Below are 27,954 nucleotides of genomic sequence, written 5' to 3' on the forward strand. Positions count from 1 at the left end.
ATAGAGCAGCAGTTTCTGTAATCAAAATAATGATAAAAATCAACTGAGAACTAGGAAAATATTATTCAAAACCCCAGTCTACTGAACATGACTAGATTATGTAAATTGTATCCATATAATTACTTGTGACAGTATAATTACATATACGCAAATATTTACCTCTAAAAACATCTTATCTCTTTATTATTTGTTAATTCACTGATAAAATAACAAACAAATATGCTGCAATCCAATTCGTTCCACATATATAGTAGCTGGGACATTTTTGGGGTATCCATTTTGAAACCGGATGGTGAAACCATCCACTCGTTTATAAAAATAGAATTTAGTATCACTTTGAAACGATGTAACCGTAAATAGACACTCGTTTATGACAGGAGAAACCAGTATCAGAAACCAAAACCAGTTTCGCAATAATCGAACAGGCCCTAAAAGACAATCTGTTAACTATTTCAACTGGACATTGACATGAATATGTACATTTAACCACATACATGCACAATTCCATACAGTAACTACGGTACCCCATACTTCCCCCTTTATCTGCCAGCCACCTGGAGAGCCACATCCCACGTCAATGAAGCGTGTCTAAGTCCTCACTGGTCCTGGGAACGCCGCTACGGTTTTCCTCCTAATTATCAGTCTTTGCCATAGACTAACAACTAGTCTCTGAAATGAACATATTTTACTGAAAAAAGTTCATCGTAAAAAAAATATAAAATATAATGAAAAGGAGCCCTGAGACTTTCTTCATTTTCAGAAATGCTGAAGCTGAGGAAATCTAGACTTGCCACATTTTCTAGACTTGCGTGGGCTTTCTTGGATATATTTACTTCAGGGTCCGTACGACAGACTATCTATGCCAGTACGACACCAGATATAAAGTAGACGTTAATTAGGTTAGGATTTCGGTACTTGCATAGTATGACTTTGATCCCAAACATATATATTTATCCCAATCAACACTTGTTACGTGAATCGCTGGATTATCTGCTCAGCGACGTAAAGAACACATTAGGACGCGTTTCTTTCAGCGGTTTTTTTTATATAATATGCAAATAACACATTATCCAAAATTGCCTGTTACATTGAACAGTGGACCATACCCAAGTATTATTTATACAGGGTATTTAGTAAAGAAAGTCGGTAGGCAAATGAGTAAATTGACAGAGAGAGAGAGAAAATGTTTATTAAAGTGTCACGTGCAATAAAATACAGTACATTACATTACAGACATACATTAAACACAAAAAGCACCCGGCCATTTGGCCCATGAGACACTAAAATCACAAGAATTATCACAGTAATACAATAAAATAAGAGAATACAAATAAAACACACCATTACATACATTCCAGATTAATAACATGATATTTTAATTACAGTTAGCGTTACACCTGTGCCAGGGAGAACACTGTAGATTGCCCCTGCCTGTACTGACAGGATATGTGATGATAGATAGAAGCCAGCGGGTGTTAACAGGTTGTTGGGTAAACACGAGCAAGTGAACCGAAACACTGAGACAACATCGTGAAAGACATGTTCTCATACATACACTTGTTTAGAGTCTTTGAACGGCATGTATAATTGATACACGTTAAGGCGAGAATTTATGGATGTCAACTTCTTTATTTGAAGAACAATTTGAGTATATTCTTACTCCTTTATCATGTTAATGCAAAACGTCGTGTTCCTCAAGTAAAACAGCTGACATCCATACATTCTCTCCTTCATATACTTGTTGTTAATGCCTGATATACCAGGACAGTCACATCACAAAGACCTAAAAAATACATTATGAATAAAACAAATCCAGTTTAGTCCATTATATGACAAAATGAACAAATACTTTCAGTTGTAACACTGATGATCTATCGACCGATCAGAAAACCCATCCTGAAAAAACATTGCTCAGAACCATGTTAACAAACAATTACGTCGTATTAAAAATACACAGATACTTTTATAAAATAGGGATTATACGCAACAAATGTCAGGCTAATAGAATCTGTTCGTGCGTAACTTACACTAACAAGTACAGTAAGACACTCACAAAATAGGTGATTAAGTTGTCGCTCGTGAAAAACGTAACTCTATAATAACCAAATAATTACACGTGTATCTTCAAAGAGCCATATAAGTGACAGTAACTCTATTATGCAACACCCCTTCAGGTTGCCATACCTTTCAATCAAATCAACCATCTTTCGATCAAACACTTTCATTGTTGTTAATTACCTTTTAACCAAATGTATTAAAACATGGGTCAATAGTAGTGCACCTGGTTTACTACTGTCAATTTATTTGGAATCACTATCATTTATTTACAGGCAGGGAATTTTTTCTTCATACAAAATTTGGTGCGTACTTTCGAACATGGGCCTTCTGAGGCGAACGGCGCTGGATACCTTGTCACGGGACCTGTTGTGTTTAATTAACACCATTGTCCAGTTAAGACTTCTCAGAAGTAAGCTTAAAGACTGCTTGGGTATTAGCCCACGGCAAGGATGCTATCTATATCCCTAACTGTATAATACAGGTTCAATAACACGTAATTGTATGCAAGTGGTTACATAATAGATGAAGATTTAAAACAAAGGTACACGATTACGTAATGCCTTGGCGACACGTCAAAACTTTCGTGCAACTGCAATTGGCTACTTGGGCAAACTTCTTAGTTTAATACAATCGGATTCACCGGATGGGCTCATTAATTCGATCGCAAACGAAAGTGAAACCAGTTTCAAAAATAGGCTACTGTATCATATCACTGGATATTGTAACAGAGCGACAGTCTCGGTTAGATTCATTTGGAGGTTTGCTGAAATGGCTAACGTGGGAATACTTATTGTCGTTTTCCTCGGAATTTCAGGTAGGTTTTTTTTAAGGATGTCTAACGGTGAGCTTTGAATGTATAATAAGCATACGTTGTGACGTCCAAAGTTTGCAACGATTTTCTTCTGAAAGCCAAAACAGGGAAAAGAAGAAACAATTTTGGCTTTATTACCCATTATCTTGTTCTATACTTTATTGCCACCATCGCGTCTTCCAACCAGCACATGTGACAACCAGCACACGTGGCTTACAATTACACCTGTATCTGACATCATCCGTCCATATCGTATCTCCATATACATCTTTGTTTCAAACGTTTTTCCCGTGGCTAATTTGGCTGAATCGTAAGAAACTCAACCAACATGGACATTCTTAAATCTGTACACGAATTTACCATAACAAGCCATTTCAATGATCATACATTTATTATGTATCCCTGAACGTACAATGATTTCCAGTCTGCAAATCTGTTTTCACGATGGCACAACTAACTCACAAGTCTTGACCTTTTTTGTTGACCTTTTCTTAGATCAGTTTTGTTATTGTTCATTTTTATTTATCTAAGCATTTTGCTTTTTTTCCAATCCGTGTTTCTTTGGGAAATAAAATGATTTAAACAATGTGTTTCACGTGGCTAATTTGGCCTGACCACGAATTACACAATTAGAAACATACACATGACAGTTTTCTAAACGTCCCAACATTGTGTAAAGGACTCTAAGTATAATTTATGCATTTCGTCTGATCATGCGGCAATTTGTTAGAATTTAATCCCCAAAGACCATACACTTCATCAAATATTGTGGCGTATATTTGACACCTTCCCCACTCCATCAAGTTTCAACGTGCATGTTTTTAACACTGTTTACTATTTTTTGTAGTGACATGTATCGATGGCAACCAGACTGCACTGATGGACAAGCTGTTTTCAAATTATACTAGAGATGTGCGGCCAATCTGTGAAACTCTCGCACCAATAGAGCTCAAAATTGGCATTGCTGTAAGACAAGTCATTGAACTGGTAGGTAGCCAAATTCACAAGCATGCCGAAACTATGACACTATTTAACATATATGTTATATTTGGGATTACACTTTCTTAGTAAAGAACAAATTCTAGTATGCCTGACTCTGAGGGTGTGTAATGTTTGTAATGCCAAACATTTTACAGTTATGTATCTTATTTTAATGTATCGTTGGTGTCTCATAGGCCATATCGCCGGACATTGTTAAACATACGTACTTTTATCGAATCGGGTTGTACCAACAATGTGTGACACCATAATAATAAACTAATTTTCTTCTTCATTTTTTGCTGTGCGAATTTCAGTGCAATGGTCATTTTCTATGTTTGCACATTATCTGGTTTACTGTTGTCATTGTGTTGACCTCATGAGTTTATCTGTTGTCTTCCAGGACGAACCGAAGCAAATATTGACAGTCAACGCCTGGATTCGTTTGGTAAGATCAGTCAGTGTCTATCTTCTCAGTGAAGTAGATATGATGCATTTATCCACTCGTCACTTGCACACGTAATACATCGTGTCATGTTTTAGTTTGAACGAAATCAGTACTTGTACTCTGGAAGTGTTGGTTACTTGAATGGTTTCTTTGTCGCATTGCCACAAAAATACAGTTGAGCGGCGCCTCGGAACAAACAGGTTTTGCGGACATGTTTACTCATTACGGGACAGTTCGGGTTTTAAATGATATGATCGATATTGTTACTCTTTTCGAAACCATTCTAATACGTTTACAATTTGTAGATTGAAGTAATTTAGAAGGTATTCTGTCTGTTGAACAGATGATTCAACTTCCCATATGGGAAACTGTGCCATCCATGACAATAATAACCTGGTCCGTGTTAATAGTTCTTCCATGTCTGTGTTGTAGAACTGGTACGACTGTCAGATGGTATGGAACGCCACTAAGTATGGGGGCATCTCACAACTTATCCTCCCCTTTGCTAAAGTGTGGACACCGGATATTGCTCTATATGACAAGTAAGTAGGTTATAGTTCATCCGTTTTGTTAACATTGCAATTCAGACCTTGGCCTTTATAAAATTTGTTTCACAGTAATTAATGTTTTTATTTGCGAATCAGTGAGATACAGTTATATATTCTTTTACCCTTTTGTTGAGACCGGAATAAGCATAAAAGCTGTCATCCATAAAATGCGTCAAGTGTCCATGTTCTTCCGACAACACAATGCCCACCATAGATAAAATCTATATGTGTACACGTATTTATAACAGAGCAGTTAACTGTGTTATACCTGTATGCTCTCTTGATTTTAAACATCAGTATATTGTTTCATGTCGTCAAATTACGTGTAAATACTCCTCTTCTCTCAGAGTCAAACGGAATTGTGGGGATCTGACTTAGAATTGGTCTTTAGCAGCCCATGCTTGTCGGGTGGTCAGGCTCGCAGGCTTGGTTAATACATGTTATCGTGTCCCAATTGCGTAGTTCGATGCTCACGATCGCGAAGTTAAAGCATTACATGGGGTACGATCTGCGTGATCAGTTGATGCCAGTCACTGGATTGGCTAGTCCAGACTCGATTATTTACAGATGGTCGTCATATAGCTTCAATATTGTTGAGTGCGGCGTTAAAACCCCTGATCCCCACCCCTTCCAATTCCCGATCACCAAAGCTTTGCTTGTTTGCTGGGTATGTTTCACCTGTAGCGATCTAATAACGCCTCATCTACATCATCCCCAGTGCCGGAGAAGAACTTGTCGGACTCAAGGACTACCGCCCTACCTTCTACTCAGACGGTTCTGTGACCTACAACTTCCCCACCATCATAGAAAGCCTCTGCAAAGTCGACGTCACCTACTTCCCCTTCGACAGTCAAACATGTGCGCTGCGGTTTGGTTCCTGGGCCCATCATGGTCTGGAGATCAACAGCACCCTTAGGGACAGTTCCGGGGACATGTCCAGCTTCAAAGTCAACTCCGAGTGGGACTTGGTCAGTGTTCCAGTGGAACGACATGAGCTGTTCTACGGTTGCTGCCCTGAGCCTTATCCTGACGTAACGTTCTACGTCAATCTACGCCGCAAGCCGTTCTTCTACTTAGTGAATCTGCTCTTTCCCTGTATCCTGATCTCTGCTGTGGCTCTGTTGGGCTTTATCTTGCCTCCAGACGCCGGCGAGAAGGTGTCGCTGGAGATCACCGTGTTGCTGTCGCTGTCAGTGTTCATGCTGGTGGTGTCTGATACGTTGCCACCAACGTCGGACAACTTCCCGTATTTAGGTATGTTCCCTAAACCAGTTCCACTGGGTAATATAAACATGTACAAGGTTATGATGTTCCAAATCTACGCCATAAAGTTCGCTCAAAGCTCTACATTATTACCCAGGTTAGTGGATCAGAATGCACTTGAGTTACATTCTCAGCTTCCTGAGGAGTATACATCCCAAGCTAGAATACGCTACAACAGTCCCTTTAACGGGTACACATTTACTGCTTGGTGAATTACGAACAAAGTAAATTGCCAAGGGCGACCCCACATGCGCTAGATATATTTTGGTTTATGATTAGAATGGCCAGTGAATGAGTGAATCAATAAGTTAGCCCGCGGAATTGTAGACATGTACACGTTTAGTCATATGAAATAATGCGCATAAACATACATGCGGTAATTGGTTGGTACAAATAACAGGCACGAAAAAAGGCAAAATACATTGAAACGTTAGTTACACCCTGTTTCTGCACATACCTGACCACTGTATACCCTTGACTCCTGCAGGAATCTACTTCTGCCTGTCTATGGCACTGGTGACATTTTCAACGGTCCTTACAGTGCTCGTGCTGAACGTACACCACCAGGGTCAGAATGGCGTCCGTGTTCCTCGGTGGTTGAGAAAACTCTTCCTGTGTTCGAAGAGTGAACTGCAAGATCACCACATCAAGATAATCCCCAAGGGTGAACTTTACCAAAAGGATCAAAACGTAAGTCAAAGTCTCAAGTCTAAGTAACTTCTCCTATAGCATATAACCATTTGGAACCGGGTTAGAAATGATCTTCAGCAACCTATGATTGTTCTGTTAGAGGCTGGTCAAGCTTGCTGATTTGTTTCATGCATGTCATTGTATCCCAATTGCGAAGATCGATGCTCGTGATGTCAGTCACTGGATTATCTTGTCCAAACTAGATTATCTACAGACCGCCGTGATATAGCTGGGATATTGCTGAGTGCGGCGTTAAACAACAAACAAAAGCATTATATGTTTACTTAGTCCATTCTACTCGGAGCTATACCTTCGTGGCTATGTTCCTGGGCCTTGCAACTCAATTTTGTTCACTTAAATAATCTGGATCTAAACTAGCAATAAACGAGCAGCGACCTACGTCACCGTGTGTTTAACACCCATCCTATGTCACCTGCCACTGAAGTACTTCCCCCTGAGGTTCCGGGTTGGAACTGCTACCCACCAACCAATGCTAGTCCAAATGGATGAGGGGGGTCAAGCGCGGTGTCATTGTATCCCGACGGCATGGGACGTTGCTCTTATCAGTCAAGACGCCATCATTTACATACTACCGTCAAATAAAGCTGAGATATTGCTAAGTTCACTAAAAACAAACAAGATCTAGATTTACCTCCAGAGGACAGGTACTTGTATGGCCAACCTATCAATCTTACATCATTGATATTGTTTCAGGGCGTTTTGAAAAAGATAAACCAAAATGGAACAAATGGAAGTGATTCTCCAAAAAGTCAAGAGCAACCGTCTGCTTTGACCAAAGTGATGAAAGAGCAACTGGCGGTCCTGAAGGAGATCAACAGTCGGTACGCCCAGAAAGATAAAGATGCATCTATTGAAGAGGAATGGAAGAAAGTGGCAACTGTGATGGACAGAGTGTTCCTCGTAGTGTTCCTCATTTTGTCTGTTGTTTGTACTTTGGGGGGCGTTGATGCAGTGCTTCATCAGAGCTTGAGTTTCGGACAAGCAGCGAGTCATGTCCATGGTCTTCCCGTCCCTTTAAGGATTGACTCTTTCTCCACAGACATTACAAGAAGTAATATTCCTTGATGTTGTCTCATAGGGTGTCCAAGTTGGAGATCACCTGTACTAATCTACAGATTCATTATACCGGAAAGGAAGGGGCGAACTATGGAATCCAATTAGCTCCAGTGGAACCCGGAGTTGAATCAAGGTGTGAGTGGGAGATATCCGTCCATCTATCCTCATTGATACAGTTCCTGTTTTGATGGACTATGTATGGAACAGCGACACTGTTGATAAATCAGCAGTAAATTGGAACATGGTCTCACTTGAGTGTGTAGAAAAGTGTGTAGAAAGGTGTGTTAAGAATCGTTTTGTATATACATGATGTAGAGTATGGTTGTATATCACGCAAAACATGGGGATAAAACTGGCAAACTGACATGAACACATGTAGACACACACATGACACCAACCTCCATTATTAGCTATCGTTAACACTCGTGACCCTGGCATTTTAGTGTAAATTCAAAAGACACATAAACACGCATGCACTCACACATACACAAACATACAAACACACACATTCACGTTTTTACACTAAAAAGCATAAAATGTATAAATAGCAATCATGGTGGTAAATGAATGCTGACATTATTGATAGTAATAGAATAAAGTATAAAGCGAGATAATATATATAATGTCAAAACGTAATAGACACAAAACTATGAGTACATGTGAATATAACATAATAAACCGAGGTGCATCTCTTACACCAAGAGGCACATGTATCGTGAACACATTTTACGAACGGACCGTGTACACCACTAGACCTTCGGTTTCATTCTGTACAAGCCAATTCAGCTCGTAAAATCTAGAACATTCCACCTGTGACACATGTGACGACTCTTCACGTCTTCACAATCACAGATATCTATATTCAGCGAAATGTTGTAAGATAACAGATTTGCCGTACAATTCTTAATGTGAACATGACCAGTACGGCATTCAAACTGGGCATGCAGAACGACATGTTTGGATTTTCACATGATGGCGACTTTCAGATCACATATCTGTCTTTCATTACGAATGATGATTATTATATTTTACAATAAAGATTCAAAGGAAGACTCAACACACACACACACACACACACACACACACACACACACACACACACACACACACACACACACACACACACACACACACATATGTTACCAGCGACCGGAGACACAGACACACTTCCGGTTAATTCATACTCTACTTTTAGTTACAAATTCATGATCGTAAATTACCAGACATGGCTTTAATCGGTATCTGTCGAATGACACGTGCAATATGCATGCACGGTTATCTGTCACACTTCCCGAACCATATATGCCCCTTTCCATCCTCCCCATATTGTCATCTTACCCAGCTTCTCAGTGAGGCTCTTTTCAAATTCATTGAAGCCGCTTTTGCTTTTTGTTCAAAATTAAGCATTTTGAGAAACTTAACGTTAACTAGGCCAGCACTATGCAGCTGCTGGTGTTAATCTAAAGATATGGTGGTTTTATCGCTCTAGTCCACTGAGATGCCAGGGGGGAGGTAATACCTACTCCTCGAGCCGGACAGTCCTGGAAACAACAAATATCATGTCACAAGTACCATCTCTTAATGTCGTTTGGTATGACGCGGCCAGAGATCGACCATCGACCATCGACCTTCAGCTCTGTGTGTGTGTATAAAGCGTCGTAGAATGGGCAAATTGATTGTCTTAAACTTCAAAGGTTGTCATAAATACTGACACACACAAATATCAATCATGTGTCGAAATGTCATCTACATGAACCAATAAGTGCTTTATTACATAAATCGAAATCTTAAGCTTTAATGGAAAAAATGTAAGTGAAACAGTAAAATATTTATGTGCATAGTCTTTAACACTTCTGACAACTGTAATATTAATTATGACCTATCATTTTAACCCCAACACCCTGGTATGTCCATCCACCTAACACTGTACAGGGAATGTAAAATCGTGGACTTTTATTGCTAATAAATGATGCTGAGAAAAAAACTAGGCCAGGCGACTAAATAAATAAAATTTAAAAAATGAGCCAAAACCCTGAACTATTCCAAATAACACGGCACCTTTCATACACGGAAGCAATACAAAGCGGCACATATATTGACTGACGAGACATGGCTGTATGAGGACGTGGGATGCCTGTTTTGTATAGAACGCGTAATGTTTAGCCAATAAACAAGCATTGGTTTCACGTTGTTGTAATGTTTGATCATTTGTAATCCACGTGCCTTGTTTCAACAAGAGTCGGAACCACTTTGTTGAAATGTTTGATTTTAAGTATTCTATAACCATAAAACCAATCCGTCGCCATTGTGCAGGGAAACCCGAGGACTACTGGAAGTACTTAAATATGCCAAGAGACAAGCAGCCGTTGGGTTTAACGTAAGCTGCTGTTCAGTTTGATTAAATACTGACTGATGAAATCCAAACAAGCGGAGGTCGTGTAAATAGAATGAGAATACAATGAAAACAATATACCCAAGCATCATGCAATGGCAATGGTTGTTTGGTAACGGTCAATAGGCTTTTCTTACGACATTCATCGATTGTTGATTTTTAAAAGCCTTGCATGTTAGATGACTTGTCTGTCGGTCATATTCTGGTGTTAAGCATGAGAAGACAGATCATGGAATACACAAGATTTTGATACAAAAGTTTTGTTTTGTTTCGTTTTGTTTTTGTTTTTTTTGTGTGGTTTTGTTGGGGGATTGTGTGTGTGGTGGGAGGGGGTGTTTTTCTTTTGATTAACGTCGCCCTGTATTTATGTAAATAATGTGGAGCCTGCACCAGACAAACCAGTGATTGGCTTTCCGACACGGTCAACCATGTCACCATTTTGAAATACATTAGCTTTTTTCCCAGATTTTCAGGGTTAAAGGTTAATCCAGAGTAAACAGGCTAATATGGAAAGGATTAAAGAAATCTAGGTATAAGATGTGCAAGGAAGGGAATTTGGACTGGATACAGTAAAAGTTCAAACTCTAGGGAATAGATTTTGATGTTGAGTTAAATGATATGGTAGACATCAGCTATATAATGATAAATAAGAGAAAATCTACAAGGAAATGAATATTTGGTCTTTGAGATTTTTTACACCAATGGGTAGAAATGTTATCCTAAAATTCTTGCTACTACCAAAGTTAAATCACTTATTCCCATCAATCCCTAGCCCACCTGATGATATTAAAAGCACAGTTTCAAAAAATGATTTAATAGTTTTGTGTGGCAATGAAAGAAAGATAAGGTAAATCATGCATCTCAAAGCCAAAGATGGAGGTATTAGTGTACCTATTATAAAAATACTATAAATGCCCAAAAAGTGACGTGGATCAAGCGGTTTACAATCGGAAATTCAAAATGTATCTCTACCGTAAATGAAGGATTAGTTGATTCAAATAAATTATGCTTTGCAGATGCAGAATATGTATGCAATAATATTATTCCTTATGTTTAAAATCAATTCTGGAGAGATGTATTAGTGGCCTGGTGTCACTGCCTAAAGAGGTGTTATGCAAATGTGAAAGAAATTTTAGATACTTTCTGCCAATCTTTATGGTTTAATAATAACATCAGGATAGCGGGAGAGTTCATTTATCACGGAAATATGGCAAAAAGGGAATACATTTTGTTTGTGATATTGTAAATCAGAATGGAAAATTCTTACAAAATGTTGAAATTGAAAAACAATATGGAATTGTCAAAATAAACTATCTCCACCTTGAAGGCATAAAAGGTTCTGTTCAAGCATATCGTTTAAAATGTACTTGATATGGGTAAGGCCCACTATCAGATTCAATATCCAACACTGCCATTCAAAATATCTTGTATTTGTGGACAAAATCAAAAGAGTAAATCATTTTATAATATACTTTTATAACATTGTCAATCCAGACCGACTGGACAAAATAAATGGGAGGATATCCTTAATACACAATATAACAAGGAGGATTGGTCAAATATTGATTTAATGGCAAATAGATGCACAGAAAGTGTACAGATAAGGTGGTTTCACTTCAAGATTACTCACAATATATTAATGACCAAACATAAGCTATATTTGATGAAATACAATGACTCTCCCTGTGCCCTGTCTGTGAATCCACTCCTGAAACAATTGTACATTTACTTTGTGAATGTACTTATACTGTGAATGTATTGAGGGAAGTATCCAATTGGCTTGATGTATTGTCTGAAGGAAGTATTGACTTTTATATATAAAATATCATCTTTGGTTTCAAGGGTAAAAACAATAACCCACTTAATGTGGTAATTTTTCTTGTGAAATATACACTGTATAAAATAAGTTTAAAAATATAGAGCCAAACTCTAAATTTCTCCAAAGAGAAATACTGAACTATTATAAAGCGACAAAATATATAGCATTCTCCAATGCAATGAACATTTCTATGCCTTGTGGTTTTCCTTCCATGCACTCTTTGCTAATGATATTGATCCATTATGTTCTGTATACCACAACTCAGCTTTGAAATAACATATGAACATTTGTATCACACATCAGCTTCCAATATATGATGATTATTGCATGCCACGTGTACTACGTATACAACAACTCAACCTGTGAATTAGGAAAAACTGTATCATGTATTAACTTCTGACTGTATGACGATTGTATTAACATGTCAACAATATACTTGGGAAATAATAATACTTTTTTATAAAATCATGTCACCATGACAACCGGACAACCCAATGCCGTTTACGAATGATTCACAGATTGTTTCTACTGAAATATCGGGCGCTTGCCAATCAGGCGATTGATCATGTCACCCATTACTCATTCCGTCTCATAGTTTTAAACTATTCCAGTACATGTTTAATTGATGCCTGCATATCTCAGTAAATACAACAAAAGCAGTATCTGATACCATTGCCAACTCTGTGACAAATGCACGGGCCGGTGTATCCTCCTCACATCTGAATAGGTGTTTTGTTATTGCCTCAGCTTGTGAGCCATGCTATATATGTTACAGGGAATGTGTGAAACCAGGGATTTCACGTAATCCCTGAATGATTCAGTGATTTCGCGAAATCACTGTGACCCCCAGGGATTTCATGTATTCCCTAAAATTTCAAGGCATTTCATGAAATTACTGATTTTATTGGTGTTCCATTACACACATTCCCTGTGAGGATATCAGTGAATATGTGAAATTAATGTTTGTAGCTTAAAACTTTACTGTTGAGTCTCATTTCATCCCTTAGTTCTTTGGAGTTGAAAACTTTGACAATTTACCCGCTGTTGAAGAAGAAGAGCTGATGACACTTTTGGCTAATTACTACCTTTTCTCCACACAGACTGTTGTCCTAACCAGTGTAAATCAATACGTTGTAAATGTTTTAATGCTACTTGTATGATAACACTCTATCTTGTCCCAACAAGAATTAATTTTCTCACGGCTTTACTGTTTAGTCTCATTTCATCCCTTAATACTACTGAAAAACACTTTAAGGACCACTCAGTTTTTTTCATATTATTAATTCAAATCTGCAATGACAGATTCATAGTTATGTGAAAGAATCTTTAACTTGTTAGGTCGTATATATAAACGTGAAGCAAGGGTAGGACTGTTACAATATGAGTCCAGAGTCATAGTTATGTGAAAGAATCTTTAACTTTTTAGGCTGTATATATAAACGTGAAGCAAGGGTAGGACTGTTACAATATGAGCCCGAAACTACGAATTCTGTACAGCGTATGTCGGCACCTTGGGCTACTGGGCAATAGGGCCGCCAAATGACACAACTTCCTTCAAGACTCCAAACAGCTAATAGGTTTACCAAATGGTAGGTACTAATGGCAGAACACGATCGGTCAACTGTTTGGTGACGCGTTGGTCATACCACCATATATCAAGCGTCTTTCAAGTAGATTTTGAAACCTCAATGTTGATGAAATGAATTTATTTTAACTGATTATAAACATACATAATGTATAATTAAAATCGGCAGAATTAAATGATGGCAAAGTCGTGTAAAATAATTCCCGACAACTTGATAATAGTCAACCATCGTGCGAGAGATAAAGAAAAACAGGGTAAAGAAATCTAAGTCTGACGAACGTCTGTGAATGCGAGCACCAACCTGATATTGGTATTCTATGCGTTTCCTTTACGATCCTACTTTTGCATTACTGTTCATTTTGAGACAACCAACATGGCGGGAGATTGATTTCCGGTTATTAATTTTTCTCCGGTAAATATGTGTTTACCACTAGTTTCCTCTTATTCGGAGAATCAACGTAAGCGATATATGTTGCAATTGTGTAATGAAGACAAGTTATCGTTCAGTTGCTTATGTATGCTTAGAAAATTGTCTCGTCATAGATTTTACCTTGGCTTTGGCTGCGACAGGTGATCGACCCCGACTTACTAAGTTACTGAATTAGTGAATATCACATGAAAATGCGATACTTGTATTTTGTCGTTTGCCCCGATTGTTCGTCCATGAAATAGCAATGCCTGTAAACAACTGATTCACATTCGCCATAAAATTACACGCGTTTTCACTGACATGTCAATGCAAAACAACCAAACAGAGAAGACAACACAGTGTTCAAACTAATTGAGTTCACATAAAAATACATCAGATGAAATTGTGTTTAATAGAATTATAATGTGTGATAAAATTTCGTATTCCTATACCTATATTAAGAATGGACTTCCACACGTATCCCGCCTTAAATTTCATTCTAGTAAAATCATATCACCTGAATTTATATTCCTCATCTGATAAGGATGAGATTCAACGGAGTTATAGCTAAAACGGCACCACAGCAGAACGGCACCAAATTTGTGTGGCGAAAACGTCACCATATTGGCGAAAACGGCTACTGATTTCTGGGCTAAAACGGCACCATATATAAAACAAAGTATGACGTTGACTCATGTTTTATTTCATTTCATTATAACATTAGCAAGATTATATCAACATATGAGTCATTCTCAAAATCCGTGCATATTTATGTCAGATGTTTGTATCCGACAAACTTAAGTCAAAATCAAACCAAAAAAATTATGGTATCTAACTTATCACAATATTTTTCTACACTTTACAGTAACAAAATTAGGGAAAATATATTTTCATATTTACTTTACACCACCCAATTTTACTCAATGTTCATGTGTCACAACTCCAGTGGCTGATATCACAGATGTGGCATTTGAATTTTTTTGTCTTTTCATAAGCAATAAATATACAATTTCAAAACTTCGATGTTATATTGTAAAACTAGATATTTTAATATATATGTACATGAAATAAATATTATCTTTGGATTTTTCTTTTCAAAATGATGTTACAAATTTCTCGAAACGGCGGTGACACAATTTCAGGAAATGTCTAATAAAAATGGTAAAATATGAAAATGAAACATCATTAAGCTTGAATAATATATGTTATGTATATTCAGAAAAATTATTATGTTATGTATACCCAAAAGATAAAAAAATCCCCATAAAACCAATAGCTGGATACATAATTGAAATAAGTTGACAACAAAAATGAAAAATACTGTGACAAAATAACAGATAAATGATTGAATAATAAATATGTTCGGTATAGTGTTGGATATGCCTAGCAACAAAATGAGCAGCCGCGAAAATCAAATATATAAAACTTGCCTTTACATTGAATATATACATACATTTGATAATTACTGTAAGCGGTTACTTTTAGAAATGAACTGTTGTAATGAGTTCAGAATATCACTAAAATAGTTGAGTTATTCAATGCGCCCGTTACCGTATAAAGTAGTTTTCACATCGTATCCTTGAATATAAAAATACATCCTTGTTCTTAAATTTTGATATTTCGCCATAATAGTAGATGTATTTACTATCTGCAATCGGATTATCTAGTTTTCCTATACGATTTTAGTTGGTGCCGCCGCCATAAGATTTGTAGCCCGTTTTAAGCCAAGGTTCCGTTATGTCCAAATGGTGCCGCTTTTAGCCAGGTGATTCAACATGTTACTTCAATTGTATCTGAACATACTGAAAGACTTCTAAAAATGCCACTCAAAGAATCTTTTGCTCATCGTTAAAATTTAGGGGGGATACGGGCGGAAGTCTTACTGAGTGATGATCCCATATAACAGTGAACACCATGCAAATAGGAATTTATGTCACAGTAAGGGGTGGTGGTGTAGCTTAGTGGTTAAAGCGTTCACTCGTCACACCGAAGACCCGGGCTCGATTCCCCACATGGGTACAATGTGTGAAGCCCATTTCTGGTGTACCCCGCTATGATATTGCTAAAAGCGGCATAAAACCAAACTCACTCACTCACTATATCACAGTAAATAGTATTATTAAATTAAAATCACAGTTTTAACTATTCTTTGGATAAAGAGTTAACATCACAAGTTGGAGTGTTTCTGTCATTTAGAGCTGCATTCAGCAATAATTTAGCTACATGACAAAGTTCTGTAATAATCTCCCCCGAAGACAATCGTGGGATTTTTTTAACCACCATCAATCTATACAAATGGGATACAATGACATGCATCAACCAACTCAACTCGCCTGAACACCCAGTCGCATTCATCACCTTACAAGCACATGTTGCTGAAGACATACTCTTACCTAGATATACTGGGGTATATTTCATATTGCAGTTGGTTTTTTAATCAGAATGCAGTCAGTTGTTAATTCTGCAAGCATATGCATATTCACCATCAAGTTAACATTAACCAGCTGATCACACCACAACAGTTTTCATGTCTCTACATCGCTGCCATATAGCTGAAATACTGCTGAGCGCGGCTAAAACTGAACTCACTCACTCACTCACTCTACGTGACATTCATTAAGACTAATAAACTTGTTGAATATGTGATATCTTACTATTTACTATTTTCTACATTCGTTTCAGTTTGGCATTCAGAGATGTAGTGCTACCTGGACTAAATAGCTCCATCATGGTTTATATGATCAAACTGTGTTTATCAGTTTCTGGACATGGCTGAATTGTCGATTGTCAGTGTAGTCCTATTCATAGCATCAGGGGGCTTGGTAAGTTCGTTGATCACTTTCAATTCTAGTTGTTTGAGTTTGTGTTGGTAACGTGTATTTTGAACATATATTATTAATTTAGTATGCACTGTTAAAGCACTCCAGATGCAAAGCTGTTTGAGTTGAGCAGTGGAGACAAAAACATAAAAACATCCTAATGCAGCTCTCATGTGTTTGGTTTTTTTTGTGGGTGGGGTGCGGGTGGGGTAGTCTAATGGTTAAAGTGTTGGCTTGTTGTGCTGAGGGCCTGGGTTCGATTCCTCCTATGGGTACAATGTGTGAATCCCATTTCTGGTGTCCTCCGCCCGTGATATTGCTGGAATATTGCTAACAGCGGCGTGAAACTAATCTCACTAACTCTCACTCACTTATTTTTTTGTGTGTGCAAAATGTGTTGATATGTGTTTGATTATACAGATGGAAGATGACCAAGGAGAACTGTACTGTTGCATTGTATCATTTCTGCATTTAAAGGTTTTCATCCTACTGTTCCTGTTTGCCAAGCGTCAGATTACAAGATTCACACTCAAATCTGCTAGAAGACCCCATGTCAACATTGGAACAGATGCACCCAAGGTATATTACACTGATCATTTATCATATGCACTATTTCAGTCAATAGTCTTTGGAAGGTGTGTTATTTTCTGAAACTACAATCACAAATACAACAAACAGGAAACAGGAAAGTTTTGAAAAAGCTTCCTTTATCAGTTTCTGTGCAGTTTATGTGCATAGTCAAGTAATTTTTGTAAGGACTAATGATACGAAAAGAAAGACGGTTATTTGTCAGTTGCATGAACATGTTTGAAAATTTTCATGACATACATGTATTTCAGAACTTTCAAATTTGTCCTGTGTAATGGGCAATAAAGAACTTTACCATGTCTCACCTATCTTAGGTGTCTTCTTATTGCATGAAGGTATAAATAGATTTTAAAAAAACCACAGCACAATGAACTAAATAAGGATATAATAGAAGTGATGTTGCGTTTCGTAATAGATAAAACCGAACATGCTCCAATAGTATTTTGGAATTTTGACATGTATCCTTCACTAACCTGATGTTTTGATTCTGTCTAGATGATGCGACAGGAGATCAAGAGACGTCTGGATCGGGTGGAGCATTTTATGTATGAGCCAGTGCTGCTGACCGAGAGAGTCCAGATTGTGGCTTCCTCAGGTTGGTCAATCTCAGTGTACTGTCTGTTTGGAGCACAGTGACTTACTGTTGTTTACATCAGTGTGAGCTGTTTTTTAGTTAAAATTTATGATGATGATAGGCTCACTGGTTTGTCTGCACCACAAATGTGGTAATGATCTGGTAAAGATGTACAACTATTCCGTCATGATACACCCAAACACATGCCCCTGGCTGTTCATCATGAAATAATTGTTCTCCAGGATATTTCAATCTTTATTTCTTTGAAGCTTTTTTTATAAATATTATTAGTAGTACCTGGTGGAGTGCAGTTCAAGCTAAACACACTCACTGTTCCATGTAGTGATAGGTGGGGTGGCCTAGTGGTTAAAGTGATTGTCACACCAATGTGACATGGTTGTCACACCAATGTGACATGGTTGTCACACCAATGTGACATGGCACACCAATGTGACATGGCAATGTTGCTGAAAGTGGTGTAAAACCATACACAATCTCTGTTCAATGTTACATTCATACCTTTCTTGATTTGGATGTCAACAATATGTTTGTCTGTTTTCAATGTTTGCTAATGTTACTACACAGCTAGCTGACTGTTAGGTTGTTGAAAACCTTTTTGTTTAATGTCACAGGTCCCATCAACCACAGCAGCAGTGCCTGTACACTTACGTCTTGATAACACACCTATTGTTTACAGTTGTCTGGTTTTCGTTTATATTATGTTTACAGCTATGCAATGCTAATATTGTCAGATCTATATTTTGACTTCCCCATTTTTAAATGTTGAATATAAACATTGCTTCCTTGATGTTTTTTTCAACCAGCCAATTACTTGTGATGTAAATAGTGACTGATGTCTACATGATCAACAAGTTCACAATATGTAGTGTGTTGGAATACATTGTGCATTAATACATATTGTTTGTCCCATTTTCTTGAAATATATTTTTGTTTCCTATCTATTTTTAGTTCCCAATCATTACTACTACAGAATGAAGGCGCTGGATGCTTACACTAATGCAAGTAAGTAGAATGGAAACAGTTTATCAGAGTTTAACCAGCTGACCTTCAGTTATATCCTTATCTCTAATCCTGGTTTCAGTACTGGATTATATTTTGTGTGTGATGTCCTGTCCAGAAAGATGTGATCATTTCCTTAGGTGTGGAGCAGCTGGGTAGCGTAACGAGTGTTGGCTCGTTTTGCCTAAAGCCCAGGTTTGTTCCCCTACATGTTTACAACATGTTAAACCCTGTTGTTGTGTCCTATAATGTGCATTTGTTCGATTTTTCCTAAATTTGGCTTAAAACCAAACACACAAACTATGATGATAGAGATGCTCACCTCTAAAACCTGTACCCCCTCCCTACACAGTTGAGAGTCTACGTGAGAATGAACCCACAATGGAGATGAGGCACCCGACACAGACTATCCGACAGTACCTGTTTTCCCTGTGTCCATCAGCCATCACAGGACCTGCCCACAAGTCTGACATCATCCACCGGTTCTCTGATGGCTATGTTCAGGCCAGGCATGACCCAGCTGTAAGTAGCAATCATCCAGTTCCAGACACAGGTCCACTTGAACAGATCTTGATATAGTTATCCTGTACCCTTTGCTTGTCGGTGACATATATATATCAGCCATGTAACAATATGTGGCATAAAGGGACCAAATATGTGTTTGAAGGGACCAGTGTTGTATGTTACAGTGTCGTATGTTACAAGTGTTTGAAAGGGAGCAGTTTGTATGTTACAGGTGTTTGTATTAAGCAGTATGTGTTACAGGTGTTTGAAGGACCAGTGAGTGTTTGAAGGGACCAGTATTTGAAAGGTAGCAGTTTTGTATGTTACAGGTGTTTGAAGGGACCAGTATTGTATGTTACAGTGTCGTATGTTACAGGTGTTTGAAGGGACCAGGTATTGTATGTTACAGTGTTGTATGTTACAGGTGTTTGAAGGGACCAGTATTGTATGTTACAGTGTTTGTATGTTACAGGTGTTTGAAGGGACCAGTATTGTATGTTACAGTGTTGTATGTTACAGGTGTTTGAAGGGACCAGTGTTGTATGTTACAGTGTCTTATGTTACAGGTGTTTGAAGGGACCAGTATTGTATGTTACAGTGTTGTATGTTACAGATGTTTGAAGGGACCAGTATTGTATGTTACAGTGTCTTATGTTACAAGTGTTTGAAGGGACCAGTTACAGTATTTTGTATGTTACAAGTGTTTGAATGTTACAGGTGTTTGAAGGGACCAGTGTTGTATGTTACAGGTGTTTGAAGGGACCAGTATTGTATGTTACAGGTGTTTGAAGGGACCAGTGTTGTATGTTACAGTGTCATTATGTTACAGGTGTTTGAAGGGACCAGTGTTGTATGTTACAGTGTCATATGTTACAAGTGTTTGAAGGGACTGTTTTGAAGGTTACCGGTGTTGTATGTTACAGTGTCTTATGTTACAAGTGTTTGAAGAAGGGACCAGTGTTGTTACAGTGTCATATGTTACAGGTGTTTGAAGGGACCAGTATTGTATGTTACAGTGTTGTATGTTACAGGTGTTTGAAGGGACCAGTGTTGTATGTTACAGTGTTTGAAGGGATGTTACAGGTGTTTGAAGGGACCAGTATTGTATGTTGTTACAGTGTTATATGTTACAGGTGTTTGAAGGGACCAGTATTGTATGTTACAGTGTCATATATGTTACAGGTGTTTGAAGGGACCAGTGTTGTATGTTACAGTGTCATATGTTACAGGTGTTTGAAGGGACCAGTGTTGTATGTTACAGTGTCATATGTTACAGGTGTTTGAGGTGTTTGAAGGGACCAGTGTTGTATGTTACAGTGTTGTATGTTACAAGTGTTTGAAGGGACCAGTATTGTATGTTACAGTGTCTTATGTTACAAGTGTTTGAAGGGACCAGTATTGTATGTTACAGTATTTCATATTTACAGGTGTTTGAAGGGACCAGTGTTGTATGTTACAGTGTCTTATGTTACAAGTGTTTGAAGGGACCGGTATTGTATGTTACAGGTGTTTGAAGGGACCAGTGTTGTATGTTACAGTGTCGTATGTTACAAGTGTTTGAAGGGACCAGTATTGTATGTTACAGTGTCTTATGTTACAGGTGTTTGAAGGGACCAGTATTGTATGTTACAGTGTTGTATGTTACAGGTGTTTGAAGGGACCAGTGTTGTATGTTACAGTGTCTTATGTTACAAGTGTTTGAAGGGACCGGTATTGTATGTTACAATGTTGTATGTTACAGGTGTTTGAAGGGACCAGTATTGTTGTATGTTACAGTGTCATATGTTACAGATGTTTGAAGGGACCAGTATTGTATGTTACAGTGTCATGTTACAGGTGTTTGAAGGGACCAGTATTGTATGTTACAGTGTTACAGGGACCAGTATTGTATGTTACAGTGTGTTTGAAGGACCAGTTGAAGGGAGCGGTATTTTATGTTACAGTGTCTTATGTTACAGGTGTATGAAGGGACCAGTATTGTATGTTACAGTATTGTATGTTACAGGTGTTTGAAGGGACCAGTGTTGTATGTTACAGTGTCATATGTTACAGATGTTTGAAGGGACCAGTGTTGTATGTTACAGTGTCATATGTTACAGGTGTTTGAAGGGACCAGTGTTGTATGTTACAGTGTCATATGTTACAGATGTGTTTGAAGGGACCAGTATTGTATGTTACAGTGTCGTATGTTACAGGTGTTTGAAGGGACCAGTATTGTATGTTACAGTGTTGTATGTTACAGGTGTTTGAAGGGACCAGTATTGTATGTTACAGTGTCATATGTTACAGGTGTTTGAAGGGACCAGTGTTGTATGTTACAGTGTTGTATGTTACAAGTGTTTGAAGGGACCAGTGTTGTATGTTACAGTGTCATTATGTTACAGGTGTTTGAAGGGACCAGTGTTGTATGTTACAGTGTCGTATGTTACAGGTATTGAAGGGGACCAGTGTTGTATGTTACAGTGTTTCATGTTACAGGTGTTTGAAGGGACCAGTGTTGTATGTGACCAGTATTGTTACAGTATGTTACAGGTGTTTGAAGGGGACCAGTGTTGTATGTTACAGTGTTTCATGTTACAGGTGTTTGAAGGGGAGCAATGTTACATGTTACAGTATTTCTTGTTACAGGTGTTTGAAGGGACCAGTGTTGTGTATTGCAATGTTGTACATTACAGGTATTGAAGGGGACCAGTGTTAAATGTTACAGTATTTCTTGTTACAGGTGTTTGAAGGGGAGCAGTTCATCAACTACATGGAGCTGTTGGACCAGGTGATTCGCCTGTAAGTAGCAACTCATACTGGAGTCAAACATGGCTTACACTGATTGGAAAGTATATTAACAATATATTAACTCAAACGTATAATGATATTGTTAATATGAAGCTGTATCAATAAAGCATAACTATGAACAATTACTGACACATTTATATTGCTATGTACAGTGACATCAGGAAGCAAATTTGAAGAAGGTTTGTGTTGTGAGAACTTTGTTAGGATTTTCATGGCTTGTTAAGACATTTTGTCTGATTCCCTGAAGACTGACTGACTGAGTTTGGTTTTTACGCCGCTTTTAGCAATATTCCAGCAACATCACGGCGGGGGACACCAGAAATGGGCTTCACACATTACACCCATGTGGGGAGATTCCCTGAAGAAATAGTTTCACATTGCAATTATTCACCAACTCAAATAATTACTGTTCCTGGACCTATTATGCCTCTGACAAGACAAATACAATTTCTTGTTCCCAACCAAATGTTTTGTTCAGCATATATGACATGTTATGCGAGAATATTTTTACAAATAACATAACAAATGTTGAGGCCAATTGTTGACAATATTTGAAAGTAATTTTAAAAAAGATTCTGACACTCAGTTCATAAATCAGTGTGACACTCATGATCATATTATGTCCACATATAATTATTCTTCTCTTGCTGTCTTTCTCCAGCATCAAACAAGATGCTGATAACCGGTCCAGCACAGCAGTGTGGTTCAGCAAGAATCTCAAGGACACAGAAGTGATCTTCCAGCCGGGGAAAAAAGGTTTCGAAGATGGCACAGTTACCGTCCAAGCCTCCAAGTCTCACACAGACACAGAACCAAAGACAGAGACTCGGAACCGGCGCCCAGATAGTCTGGAACATATCAACCTGGTGGACAGCGGCAAGTCCAGCGGCTACAGCAGTACGGACAGGTCAAGCAGCAGCAGGGGGAGTGTCGAGAAACTCATCCCTGTCCGGGAAGCTGAGAAGGAAGATCCCGTTTAAACACAGGTGGTGTTACCAGTTTCAAGGATGTATGATTCTTGGGGAGGATTAGAGGAGAATGTTTGGTGAAGAAGTGTGATGTGTTTGGCTCATTTTGTTGAATGTTTTAGAGAACAGTTTAGTTAGTATAATGAAGGGCAAAAATAACTGAACATGTACAGGTTTATGATTGTGTTGTGGTGAAACATCTACTTTATGATTTTTATTCTGGGGCTGGAAATTTGTATACACTAATCTTTTCTGTAGGTACAAAAACATTCACCAGTGCATTTATTTTTATAATGTTCAGATTAGAGTTTAGTAATCACAGCTGTGCAAAATATCCTCATTGTGTAGTAAATGGATTTTATGCAAAATGTGAAGAAGTATGTTTGCTCAGTCAAACATTCTTTAGTATAAAAAGTCACTGGATATGTTTGTGATTAAAGTCCTTTATCATAAAATGTTACATGGGGAACTTAAAAATGGTAATATTTGTTGAAGTAGAAAAAAATCTTAAATGTTGTAGCTTGTTCAAGATTGTTAATGGTCGAGCTTGGACCTTGACTGACTTTACAGTGACAAATACTCCAGCGTAACCATGCTCACAAGAGTAACCAAAGTTCTTGTTTGTAATTTGGTTCACACCTTGGTAGGTTTCTTGCGTGTATTGCACACTATATGCTCATCAGTCAACACATCATTAGTGGATAGTGATTTGCATTTAACTTGTTTTGGTAAGTGTTGAATAGGTGGTACAAACATGTAACCATGGTAACCATACACATTTTCTTTTGTGTTTATACCCATGTTTTAGTGGCAGCCATTATTATCTTTAAGGGGAGATAATTCCACATTGGTTGTCCATATTATTTTGTGTCATGTCTATGGAGTAGGTCTGAAGAAAAGTTTGCTTCTAAATGATGATAGAACTAAGTTTCCTGTTGTATAAGCATGAGATATTTGAAACGTAGGTTCACAAAAGGATGAATGCCTGATGTCAGTAACACCAATGACTCAATGTCAAATGTGACTTGTCTATTGAACACCCTCATACACCCTCAAGATGTTATCGTCTTGTATTAGCAAATCCACATACCTCACTGTGACGTATTGCGAGAACAGGACCTTCTTTATACAGAGAACAGGTTTTTCCATTAAACAGCACAGGGATATTTCAGTGTCTAAATAAAATATGAATTTGGAATACACTGAACACAGAAATCCAACTGACGAGACCATGTTTTTTCATATTATTTTTTTGGGTAAACGACAAATTACCAAGTTTTGGTTTTATTTCCTCATGGTATGATCATATGACACTGGATGCAGTTGTTCCTGAACAGGGCGAAGTGGGACACATACCTCATTGCTCACATTTGCACACTTGTTTTGGTTTTATTATAATTGTACATGTCGCCATTATTCACCATTGTTCACCATTCCCTTGCAAATCTAAATTGCATATTTTACTTTATTTTATCACACTAACGTACCCACATTTTTCTCTTCCATTATTAATACAATTGATGTATTTTTACAAATATTTATTTTAGAAGAAACAATAACAACGACAATGTGATATTTGCTGATCATTTGTGTGTACATATGTAGATATCGGGATACCAATGTACGTCATGTTCCACAAGGTTGTCTTTGTGGTGTGACTATTGTTGATCCATACTTTGTTAAATACTTATGGTAGTCTTAGCACTAAGATAGTTTTGTGGAAAGGGACCCAAACAACGGTACCTTGTAGCTGTGTGTAACCATGGCAACAATTGAATGCTTTGATAGAGAGAAGATTGCTAGTGTGTAAGTTTCAAATTTTGTGTTGGGTCTATATATGACAAGCTATCATAAGATAGGTCTTCTTTGATCAAAGAGAATGAAATATTTCATATTGGAGAAAATTGAGAATTGCTCTGATTTTATGGGATTTTATCCATTAATTTTTTTATCATGGTGTTGTTGTGTCCACAAGTTACAATTTCATAAACAAAAATTGTGTGTTGAACACTTTCATTAACTGATAAGGAAATCTTTCAGACACATTTTTAGTTTGCTTCCAATAAAGTTGCAAATGACTGTGTGAGTGTTCGGCAGGGACATGAGCCTCAAAGTATTGCCTCATTGAATACCAAAGCAATTCATAAACATAAAACAGAAGTCAACATCAACAGAAAAAAGTTATATCAAAGGTGAAAGTTCTATAATGGGGTGCCACAGTTTCATCATCATGGTCATATTTCAACAAACTTGAAATGTATTTCATTAACTAAGGAAATAAAAATGGATTTTACTTACTCTCAGTAACATAATAAATATTGGCTGATATTGACGTGCTTGTGAAGTAAACATGTTTCATCGCCCACTGGCACTAAACACCAAGTTGACACTGAATGTTTATCCTCTGTGAAACTCTTATTTCTGAGTCAAGTGGACAATTACTTGAAACTTGGAACGTCTATGTAATGTGATCATCTACCTTGGCTGATAGAGAACAAAAAACATATTGACCTATCGTTTTCCTCATAGAATATTGATGATTTAAATTTAATAATACGTACAATGTGACAGGTGGTGTAGATCTATATCATGAGAACAATAATCAATTTTCAACCCACTGTTCTAAACCTGTCATTGATAATATGGGCCCTGAACAAGCCTTTACATGAGTTGTAATAAATAGCATCACACAGAGACTCAGGTGTCTCCAAATTGGGACAGTCTGTGCCAATGTGTGGTACTAGACACCATGATAATGCTGAAATACTGCTAAATCACCAATAAATGGTTTGTCCCAGAATTTGTGATGGATTGATATTGGATAATCACATTCCACGCACACAGAATCATGTTTCATGAAAACGGAATAATGTTCCACGTATACAGCTCTGTGCTTGTGTATCTGTGATATGATTCCTCACATGAAGCAGAGAATGAAGACCACAGCTGACATTTACATACTGCATATTCCGTAATATGTAGGATTCATGTAGCGACTGAGATTGTACGAGGTAACACTTAATTTAGAAAGTGGACAAAATATTCTATTGATACCATTTACCGTTACCTAACATGTCTACAATCAGACCTACAAGACTCATATATAAGAAAACATTTAGAGTTAAAACAATATGTTGTTATCACATTTATCACGTTTATTGTAAATTTATCATCTCAGTGTCTGTGAAATCTAAATTGGAATTTGATTTGAAAAGTTTCCAGACAACATAATATAAGTGTAATTTTGTTATCATTATCATCAGCATATTGGTTAAATGTTATGTATAGGTAATTTACATATAAGTACCATTATTCAACTGTGTCAGATGTACATATGTATGTGTGTCAGGCCGAACTTGGTATTTTATCGCACATATAATGAATGTGTGTTTGTGTGTGTGGTGTATATACACACTATATATTCAACTGGTTTAGTGGTACTACCTCATATTTACACACGTCAACACTCAGTCTTGTTCCTGCACACAATACTATGTAATATCCGTTTTAAATATAATTTCTTTATTTCTTTTTCAAAATAACCATCAAGACATGGGGGACAAATTCTCCAGTGACTATTCATTGAACAAATCCAGCTTGCACACGATAGACTGAGGAATCTGTTTGTTGGAGAACTGGCATTCAAAATTTTAACATGTGGCTACAAACATCGATTCTTGACCAACTACTTTTGAAAGTTGCGTGGGTGACTTGAGGATTTTGTTTTGATATTAAAAGGACTTCCGCATGTGAGCATTTTGCTAGGTCTTCCAAGAGCAAAGAGCCTTGTCATTGCATCTGTTCATTTTGATGAACGTCAAAACCTTCATCTATCTTTAAACTGAAAGGTAGTCATCTATCATTCCATTGTCGCCCAGTACTAACAAAAGAAAATTGCTATATGTGTATGTTCCTGCTTTATTGATAAATTACAGTATGATTCATTCAAGGTTAAAGTTCACCCAATCACAGAGGTGATTCCTCCAGCCAGCATTTTTCAGAAACTTGGATGAAAATCAAATAATTAATCACTTGATGCCTAATGTGAACTTGGCTACAAATGTGCTTGTAAATCTGGATGTAAATATATTGAGTGATATATTGAAGTCTACTGTAAGTTTGGATTAATATGGAATAATTTATTGATAGCTATGGCGAATTTGTGATAACACAGACTGTAGTAATATTAACATTTTTAACAATATCACAAGGCACACCATTGATACATGGGTGTTGAGTTATCATTAAATAAGAACACTTTTTTCAGCAGTTTCAGGAAATTCATTGTGACCTCAATAGTATAAAGGTCAACTTTTGTTGACAAATTTCACTATATCTCCAAACTTCTCTTTAAGCAAGAAGTTATATAATGTTATATGTAAAGTTGTATGACATGTTGTACTTGTTTCTTCTGGTAGTGTAACATGTAGATGTGAAGGTATCCGGTAGTGTAAATCATGTTCCTTGATACAGGAGGCAGATTTTGTGACATTGTCACACTTCTATTGCAATAAACAGGTGGTATTATTTTGCAGCTGAAATGTACATAGCATCAGTCATTGCGTGGGATGGTGTGTCAGATTAAACTTGTCACCTTGTTTTCTTGAGGGAGA

At 37.4% G+C, this 27,954-nt stretch overlaps 2 protein-coding genes across 3 annotated transcripts; both read left to right on the forward strand.

Annotated features, from left to right (window-relative positions):
* The first annotated feature begins 2,826 nt into the window (after nt 1–2,826).
* Nucleotides 2,827–7,882, forward strand: LOC124290980 (neuronal acetylcholine receptor subunit alpha-10-like). The gene is made up of 7 exons (XM_046727840.1): nt 2,827–2,872; nt 3,717–3,856; nt 4,251–4,295; nt 4,728–4,837; nt 5,562–6,097; nt 6,594–6,796; nt 7,511–7,882. The coding sequence occupies exons 1-7, from the start codon at nt 2,827–2,829 to the stop codon at nt 7,880–7,882; spliced, it is 1,452 nt and encodes a 483-aa protein (XP_046583796.1).
* Nucleotides 7,883–14,018: 6,136 nt separating this feature from the next.
* On the forward strand, nt 14,019–27,946 carry LOC124291017 (protein C1orf43 homolog). Of its 2 annotated transcripts, none has more exons than XM_046727919.1 (8): nt 14,019–14,081; nt 16,761–16,900; nt 17,375–17,476; nt 17,981–18,080; nt 19,029–19,082; nt 19,432–19,601; nt 22,306–22,364; nt 23,035–27,946. In XM_046727919.1, exons 2-8 carry the CDS (start codon nt 16,847–16,849, stop codon nt 23,351–23,353), a joined length of 858 nt encoding a protein of 285 aa, XP_046583875.1. In that variant the 5' UTR covers nt 14,019–14,081; nt 16,761–16,846; the 3' UTR covers nt 23,354–27,946. The 2 variants fall into 2 exon arrangements, with proteins under 2 accessions (XP_046583875.1, XP_046583876.1); XM_046727920.1 differs by having other exon boundaries at nt 14,048–14,127.
* The last annotated feature ends 8 nt before the right edge of the window (nt 27,947–27,954 follow it).

This window comes from Haliotis rubra, unplaced genomic scaffold (genome assembly GCF_003918875.1).
Source record: "Haliotis rubra isolate DU_JTF1 unplaced genomic scaffold, ASM391887v1 Scf48, whole genome shotgun sequence".
NCBI classification, from domain to species: Eukaryota; Metazoa; Mollusca; class Gastropoda; order Lepetellida; family Haliotidae; genus Haliotis; species Haliotis rubra.

Coding starts and splice junctions, on each gene's coding strand:
- LOC124290980 (XM_046727840.1), top strand. CDS start 2,827: ATGGCTAACGTGGGAATACTTATTGTCGTTTTCCTCGGAATTTCAG. Junction 3,857..4,250: donor TAAGACAAGTCATTGAACTG/GTAGGTAGCCAA, acceptor GTTGTCTTCCAG/GACGAACCGAAGCAAATATT. Junction 4,296..4,727: donor TCAACGCCTGGATTCGTTTG/GTAAGATCAGTC, acceptor TCTGTGTTGTAG/AACTGGTACGACTGTCAGAT.
- LOC124291017 (XM_046727919.1), top strand. CDS start 16,847: ATGGCTGAATTGTCGATTGTCAGTGTAGTCCTATTCATAGCATCAGGG. Junction 16,901..17,374: donor TCATAGCATCAGGGGGCTTG/GTAAGTTCGTTG, acceptor CTGCATTTAAAG/GTTTTCATCCTACTGTTCCT. Junction 18,081..19,028: donor CCAGATTGTGGCTTCCTCAG/GTTGGTCAATCT, acceptor ATCTATTTTTAG/TTCCCAATCATTACTACTAC.